Source organism: Phaethon aethereus, assembly GCF_964289735.1.
Source record: "Phaethon aethereus genome assembly, chromosome: 4".
NCBI classification, from domain to species: Eukaryota; Metazoa; Chordata; class Aves; order Phaethontiformes; family Phaethontidae; genus Phaethon; species Phaethon aethereus.
In genome coordinates, this window is record NC_138578.1 from 30,318,447 (window position 1) to 30,327,184 (window position 8,738).

The 8,738-nt window shown below is 48.5% G+C and overlaps 1 protein-coding gene across 1 annotated transcript; it reads left to right on the forward strand.

Annotated features, from left to right (window-relative positions):
- Positions 1-3,896: 3,896 nt before the first annotated feature.
- Positions 3,897-8,482, forward strand: LOC309404364 (alcohol dehydrogenase 1; the record flags this gene model as incomplete). Its single annotated transcript, XM_081998806.1, has 9 exons — positions 3,897-3,914; positions 5,214-5,315; positions 5,521-5,662; positions 5,979-6,066; positions 6,181-6,400; positions 6,513-6,773; positions 7,048-7,183; positions 7,702-7,840; positions 8,458-8,482. The coding sequence occupies 9 exons, from the start codon at positions 3,897-3,899 to the stop codon at positions 8,480-8,482; spliced, it is 1,131 nt and encodes a 376-aa protein (XP_081854932.1).
- Positions 8,483-8,738: the final 256 nt, after the last annotated feature.

Sequence of the window (8,738 nt, forward strand, 5' to 3'; positions counted from 1 at the left end):
ACGTTTCTGAAAGTTCCACCACCACCACCCCCCTTGAATAAAAAGATAAGCTGAAACCCCAGGCTTCAAGCACAGCATTTATAAATGAAAAAAATCTTTTTCCTCCTACCTCTTTCTCCTGATTCTTGCTTTAAATCCTCTGTATTGTGCTGCAATTTTCTTTTAATAGCCAGTTACGAATTACAGGACTTGCTGCTGTCACAGGTGTTATGAAAGGTTTGGATTTTTTAAAATGGCATTTAATATGCAATCTTTTATTAGAAGAAAAATGAAGGAAGCGGTTTCTTTGGGCCTTCATAACACTGCAAGCTTAACAGATTTGTGCATGCAGCTCAGCACCGTAAAACTCCAGGTCAGAACTATGGATCCTTCCTAAGTGACTTTAGCATTCCATTACCTGATAGGCAAGGAAATTACTGCAGAGATTAAAATTTATGGTGACCATGTGTTTGAATAAATAATTTCAGTAAATTATATTTAAGTAGATCATAGACTTAGTAGGTACTGGAAATGTCTCACCACATTTTACCAAATTAACACTTCCAAGCATTTTGTATAAAACTGCTGTGGTGGTGTTCTGTGTTGTGATTTCGGTGGGGTTTTTTTAACTTTTTACCTCTTTCTTGGGGATGTTTAAGTTGCTTTATCAGTATGGTTTTAGATCTTTGGCCAATTTATACAAGTGCATCTGATGCTTGGGAAACAATGTGAAGAAATATGATTGTCCATCAAATACTGTTATTTGTTTCCATTAAATAAAGTGGAGGTTTCTTAACCTTTAAGCGTGAATAGAGAGTAAATGGGAAGAAACAGATGACTGGTAACAGTTTACAAGAAATGAAACACAAAGCATATTACTGCTTTCTGTATTTGTAACGTGGAAACAGGAACAGAGGCTGTTTCTATCTCGGCAAACACGGTCAACATTGAGTTATCTTTTGAAAGTACTTAGCAGAGCTTGCAGGCACTATGGTAGCTGCATAGAAGAGCCTGTGAAGTAAGGGGACTGTGTATTAATGAGGACTGACTGACTTTTTTTGTGTCAGCAGAAAGAGTCCTTGAGCGGCCCGGCTAGGTTAATGATTTGAGGATAAGTTTACAAAGAGATTAGACTTCAACAGAAGAAGATCCTTAAACACATTGTGTGTATAACAGACTTAGTTTACGCAGCAATTAAGACCCAAACTTCAGTCATTTGTTTCTGTGAAGTTACCTGAGCAGTCAGGGCTGAAGATTTTTTCTGGACCATAAAATAATTCTTTCCAGGTGCAGTTCAGTTGAAGAGTTGTAATCTCTTTCAAGGCAGGTTGTTTGTGAGCCAACAGTGTGAACTAGATCACCATTCAAAATAGACAGAGAGGGGTTTTAATTCTACTTAATTATCTCATCTGTAGTAACATGGATTCAGCAGAAACAAGAGCATAGTAACATCTCAATTCTCAGAGTATTCTAACAAAACGTTTCCTGCTGAGGCCAAGATAGTTTATTGTACCAGCTAAGGTACATTTAACTCATAACTTAAACAGAAGCCACAGAAGGCCTGTTTAAACCTAGCTTGTGAGGACAATAAAAGGAGGAGTATGGAGAGCTAAAGTATCCTCCGTATGCCAGACACGTGTTTTTCCAAGGCATTCCCTATTGCATGAAGGGTAGAGAATGTAACAGTAGTCTTCAGAGTTGAAGAAGAAAAAAAAAATAGGGCTAGGGAATAAAGTACAATGAACCTCCTCACTTCTGTCCTCTTCAGGATCATGCAAAGCCCATTTCTGTTGTTGTAATCTGCCAAGCATAGAAAACAGCTGCTGTCAATATTTTCATCAGGAGAGTTGCTGGGGTCCAAAAAAATAAACCTATGAACTCCTTCTTATAAAATGTCCCTAATAAGGCAACAATCTAGTTTTGTCTTCACATGGAGGAATGAAGTGTTCTGACTGGGGAATGACAAACAGTTCATACTGTCCTCGAGTATTTTCTCCCTGCAGATCCCCATCCACACTCAGCTGAAGATTAGTTTGTCTGATTGTGCAGCTCTGGGAAGCATGTTTCTGACAGACCTCCCCAATGGCCCTCTGAGTCTGAGGTACTCCAGGTGGGTTCAGGGCCACACGTCACACGTAGTGGCTCTCTGTGAGCCTCCATTTAGGAGCAGGGTACCCACTCCCCATCAGAGCACAATCTGTCCAGTAGCACATGACAACACAATGAAAAATCCAGTAATTTCCCAGGAGACAAACTTTTTCTGACAAATCACAAATGATGTTTCCTCAGACCTTAACTATGCCAGTGTTCATTGGCCATGACTTGGCTTTGCATACAGCTGAGCATTCCTGTATTTATGCTCTCCCACCATATCCCGCTTGCACAGCAAGACCCCCAGGAAACAGCACAGGACATCTGTGTAGCTCCAGCAGCGCATGTTCCAGTGTGCAGAGACATGTGCTGTGCAGCTCTGTTTTTACATGCTTGTAAGATCACCCTCCCTGACCGTGCATCAAAGGCAAATGATCTTTCCCATGCAGCATCATCCCCCCTATTTTATCAGATGCAGAGCATAGATCCCAGTAATAAACCCCACTGCACTGCACAGATAATTGGGAGATGACAGGCCAGCAGGGCAGCACCTGGCCATCATCACATAGAGGTTGAACTTGACCAGCAGGGCTGGGGAACAGGCTCCCCAGCCGCACTTCCACATAGCTGGAGCCACTGTCCCACCACAGGGCCACCATGCCCCGGGGCAAGAGCTCAGCCAGCTGCTGGGGCACGGTAGCGCTGCCAGTCTGCATCACTGAAGCTGGAGGTGGGCCCAGGGGATTTGAGAGCTGGAGGTTCAGCCTGTCAACAGCAAGTGCAGCTGCTGCTGACCTTCCCCCTTGCCCCATGAATCAGGGCTGGGACATGCAGTAGCAAGCACCAACACAAACATCTCCAGGCAGTCCCCTGAACACGTAAGCTTGGGGCTGACATCGTCCCAAGTGCAGAAGCAGTTCCCAAACCTGAGGGGCACAGACAGGGTACTCGCCCTTAGCACAGTCCTCCAACAAGGTCTTGCTCATAAAAATCTCCTATAAATCATCTTGCCCAATGCCTCAGCAGAAACAGATCTGTGAGAACCATGGGAGCTCAGGGGAGTGAACCTCCTTGCAAAACTGGTTACGCATGAGTGAAATAAATGAGGCCTTGGAAAATCCCCCCCTTCCTGACATATTCTCCCCTTACTACCCAGGTGAAAATAGATGCAATACCACAGACAGTTAAGCTTCACTCCAAAAGGGCATGTTTGTCCACCATACCATGTTTTCACTGTCTTTTTTTTTCTTTTTTTTTTAAATTTTTAATCCTTTTGCAAATACCTTGTGGTGAACTGCTGCCAGGTCAAATGCTACCCCCTGGCAACAAGGAGACCCTGAGGAAGCCCCAGCGGTGCGGCCAGTCTCCTCCCTCTGCACCTGCCAGAAGCAACCTGGGGAGCAAAATCTCGCTGAGCTCGCTGTGCCTTTCAGGCAGGGAGGGCAGGGCAGGGCACGGCACAGCCTGAAGGCAGAGCCACCAATAAAAGCCTCCCTGGAGGACTTCGGCCGGCTCCCGGTGGAGTGTGAGTGACTGCTGTGCATTGGCAACTCCCTGCTACTGTCCAGCTCTTCTGCTCAACACTCACTGTGCTCCTCGGCATCGGGCATCAGGCACAGATCAAGCACAGCTCCACGCTCTCCGGCAGCGTCCCACGCCAGGACTCCCGCCACGATCCCTGCGTCCCCCTTCAGCTTCGGCTGGTGGGTGCCCAGGAGTGCTCCGGCTCCACGGCTAGGCCGTTTCGCAACACAGGGATTTGGCCAGACGGGTGGCAACTTCCCTCCAGCCTGCTGCCGTGACAGAAACAGCTCTGCTAACACCACATGGCCACTTCTGGAAAAGTAAGAACAATTCATTTCCCACCTTCTTTTCTAAGGTGCCTCGCTCTTGGGGAAATATTCTGCAAACAGCTCAGCCTGCACACCTCTAATGTGTGCCTTGTTTTCTTCTGCCCTTACTCCCGTACCCATCCAAACCCCCTTGAATTACACGAGCTTCTACTTTCACACAACTGCACGTGTCAGTACCTGCGTTAGGTAGTGCATTCCTCTCCTGTTCTGCCCAGCAGCTTAGCAATGAAAAAACTGAATCTTATGACTCTGAAAAACAGCCTCCTGCCCAACCCTGCTCTGCACTCCCGCTTTGGCAGGGAAACAGCTCTTCAGAGGTGCAATTGTGCAGCCACTCCCCTCTTGCATTCACTCTTTTCCCTGGCAACACCCCTTGCAAGCTGCAAGCTGAATTTTGCTGATGTCAAACCAGCTCTGGGGTGATCAGCTCAGGTTTTGGGAGATGCCACACACAAATTATCCCTGTGGCAAAGGAAAAATTATCCAGTTGCCAGCCAGATGGGGACGATTCCTTAACCGTCTCAGGTACCTTCAGCCCGGTATCTTACAAGACCAACAGGAAAGCTCTTAACAGGCATTTCCACCAGTACCAAAAGTGCTGTTTTTCCGGCCTGACGATACAGAAGTGCAACATGTTGCTGTCCAATCTGCCCAGTACACCAGAGTCTCTTCCCTTCAGGGATATTCTCCATGTCACCTACTAAAAGTCAGCTTGGAACTCACTCGGTACTCATGTAGCAAACAGAAGAGGGGCCAGAGCTGTCTTCACTTTCCCCTTAGCACAGACCAGCCAAAGGCTAGGCAGGGAATTGACACCGAGTGCTGTTGGGAGGATACCCCTCCCAGCAGGGCCTGCAGCCTCGCCTGTGCCACAGCAGCTTGGCCCTGCTGCCCCGGGATCACCTTCAGAGCCCTCTCCCACAGACACAAGGCAGGTGGGTTTTTCCAGGTCCACGCTCCCAGGGAAAACACAAGCCTCACCTCCTACGGAGTGGTCAGTTCATCTTTGCATTTCACATTTCACGCTACGCCAGTGTTTATTGAACATCACTTGGCTTTGTGTACAGCTGAGCTCTCCCATGTCTCAGCTCTCCCACCACGTCCCACCCACCCAGCAAGTCCCCCAGGAAACAGCACAGGACGGTTGTGTAGCTCCAGCAGCGTGTGCTCCAGCGTGCAGAGACACGTGGTCTGTACAGCTGTGTTTTAGGTGATCGTAGGATGACTGTCCCCGACTGCATGCCAAAGGCAAACATGCCCACACAGTGTAATCCCCTCTGTTGCCTCCAGGTTATCAGATGCAGAGCTGCTGTTGCCTGGGCCGTGGGAAAGCCACTCTCTATTGAGGAGGTGGAGGTTGCACCTCCAAAGGCAGGTGAAGTCCGTATCAAGGTAAAAATATGTTTCAGTATTTTTTTTTCTCCCTTGTGGGAATTGCTCTTCTTGTGGTCATACCTTGAATATACCTGTCAGGGATCCGTGTCCACTAACAGACCTTAACTGTCCAGAGAAGCCCTGTGAAAAATCCTTCTACAAACAGAGTTAAACAGAGGCCAGACCATTTCTAAGGCTCATCTGCTCTTTCCTCTCCAAACAGATTGTGGCCACGGGCATCTGTCGAACAGATGACCACATTTTGGAAGGTTGCTTTCCTAATGTGGATTTCCCAGTTATCCCAGGCCATGAAGGAGCTGGGATTGTGGAAAGCATTGGAGAAGGAGTGACCTCTGTGAAACCAGGTAAGACACATGCACAAACACACACCCAGGGGTCAGCTCTCAAAGCAGATGAGGCTGCCCAGAGCTCAGAAATTCCCTCCCTGTTCGCATGTCAGTGGCTCAAAACCCGAGTGCATACTCATTGCACTGGACTGTCACATATACTTTCCTGGTCTATTCCCCATGCACATGAGTGGGGCTCTGAGCATTTCCTCCTGACAGAGAAAACAGAGGGTTCGTGGTAGGAGGCTGCCATTGGAAAGCTTGGCAGAGGCTCTCCAACACCCTCAGGGCCTGCTGAGCAAGAAGCACCTAACAGGGACTCGCTTTGTTGCAGGAGACAAAGTCATCCCCCTTTGCCTTCCACAGTGTGGGGAATGCAGCTTCTGCCTGAATCCCGAATCCAGCTACTGCCTGAAGACCCAGTGAGTTTGCTTTGCCTTCCCCTACACTTAAATGTGGTCAGCTGTCTGTCAACGAGTCTGACAACCCCATGGGTGCTTCACTTGATGAAAAACAAATGCATGCACCCCCAACAGTGTCTCTGAACCCCAAAACCTGCTGCCTGACAAGACCAGCCGGTTCACTTGCAAAGGGAAACAGATCCACCATTTCCTGTGGGTCAGCACCTTTGCAGAGTACACCGTGATCCCAGAGTACGCCACTGCCAAGATAGATGCTGCTGCACCTCTGGACAAAGTCTGCTTGCTTGGCTGTGGGTTTCCCACAGGCTATGGGGCTGCCATCAACACCGCCAAGGTTGGTATTCAGGCATGTCAAACACAAGCACCCCATGGCTACCCTCACCCAACCCTGTGCAACAGAAACCTCCTCTTCACACTGGAGACTCACAGGGCCCCATGTTGTGCAGGTAAAACCAGGCTCCACCTGTGCCATCTTTGGCCTTGGAGGAGTTGGCCTTTCTGTTGTCATGGGCTGCAAGGCAGCGGGAGCTTCCCGCATTATTGCCATTGATATCAACAAGGACAAGTTTGCCAAGGCCAAGGAGCTGGGAGCCACTGACTGCATCAGTCCTCGGGACTTCAAGAAGCCCATCCAGGATGTGCTCACTGAGATGACTGGCCATGGTGTGGACTACTCCTTTGAGGTCATCGGGCTTGTGGATACCATGGTAGGTGGCAAAGAGCACATATCCAGATCATTCAGAGTCTCCCACAAGGGCAAAATTCACCCTGGTGGGCAGTTCCTTGCCTGCTGCCTCCACTGCTGGGCACATCTTTGCTCAGAAAGGCAGTCTACGGGCTTTGGGAGAAAATGATGTACGAGTCTCAGGACAGACACTGAGCTCTCCAAGTTCATGTGTTTTCAGATTACCACGGAGGGGCTGCACAGAAAGAACACTTTTCTGACAGCATGTTCTCTAATTCACCTGCCTGTCTCATCAGACTGCTGCCCTGGCTTCCTGCAACATGAACACTGGTGTCTGTGTGATGGTTGGGGTACCACCTTCTGGTTCAGTGATTCCCGTTGACCCTATGCTTCTGCTGTCTGGGCGTACATGGAAGGGCACTCTGCTTGGAGGTATGAAACTTAGGAAAACATTTTAGACATTTCAGCCTTTTCCTTTCACAGTAATTTCCAAACGTCTGTGGAACAGACACCCTTCAGGGCATATGAATAACAATCCCCTTGAAAATGGGTTTTCCCATCTGAGCAATGTCCCCAGCTGTAGGACAAAAGACACTTTTCCTCATAGTCTTTATTCACTAAGCTCTTGGTCACAAAGAATATTTCAAGCTTGGCAATGTCCCAGGAAACCTCTTTGAGAGGATTTTCAAGAAAAACACAACTAAAGAGGAGCACTGCATTTGCACTGTATATACAGGCATGAAACATGCTAATATATCTGTAATTGTTTCATACAGTTCAACACACACAACTGTCTATGAAAACCCACTCTCATTCCAAGGAGAGGAAAACTTCTGACAAGATAAAGGCACCAGTACTGGTCACTCAGTCCTGACCCCCACAGCAACACTACCTTACCAAAACAGCAGTTCTCTGATTATTCACAGCAGGTGCTTTCTCCCGTTATCTAGGTTGGAAGATGAGAGATTGTATCCCCAAATTAGTTTCCAGCTATTTGGAGAAAAAATTCAACTCAGACTTGCTGATCACGCACACGCTGCCGATTGCTAACGTGAATGAGGGATTTGAGTTGTTACGTACAGGAAAAAGGTGAGACCCTGATTAGCAAGAGCAAGGTACAGCAAATGCCACATCCACCTAAAATTCAAAGAGCCCAAACACTCTGGCAAGCAGAGCACGCAATTCTGCCTTCTCAAGAAGCACCTGAGCCGTTTGAGGAAACAGGGACCAGAGATGCATGTCGGGAGGATCTGCCATAAGGAGGGAAGAGTCCACACTCAGCACGGGGAACCCTCCTGCTCATGGTTCAGCTCAGCAGAGATGCCGTGGCCCTGGCACCACACTGAAGCCAGCACAGGCCCTCAGACATCACATCTCAGGGCACTGTTTGAAAGCACAGAACAGGTGATAGAGAACAAGGAGTAAGGGGGGTCCTTGGTGACAACAGCATAAAAGCCAAAGGAAAGAAGAAGGTATCTTACAGCGGCAGCACAAAAGCTTTGGGAAGCCTTAGCTCTTGAGGGGGTCCCTTCAGCAGGGTTTTTAAGGCTGTCCTGTTGCTGCATGTCTCATGCAGCTGAGTTAGGAAGAGGCTGGATGAGAAAGAAGGTGGCTAGTCCTCAGACATGCCTGCTTGCCCCACTGCCTGCTCCTGAACACTCCCAGCCACAGCACTTTTAACTCCTCCCTTCCTTTCCACTTTTCAGTATTCGCAGCGTCCTGCTCTTTTGAAGGACATGGCCATGGGAGGCTGAGTGGAGGGACCAGCGCAGCAGAATCACCTCCCTTCTTGCCCAGCACCTCACTTTGTGGGGCGCAAGAACAAGGAACTCGCCGACACTGGTGCCGCTGCCAGCTCTCCTGCACCTGGTTGAGACGCAAAAGGACATCCCTCTGGAGAAAATGCTTTTACCAATAAAGGCTTTCAGTCAAACTCGTCTCATGCAGTGCTCTCAATCAACAGAGGTCCCGTGGGGCAGGTGGAGAT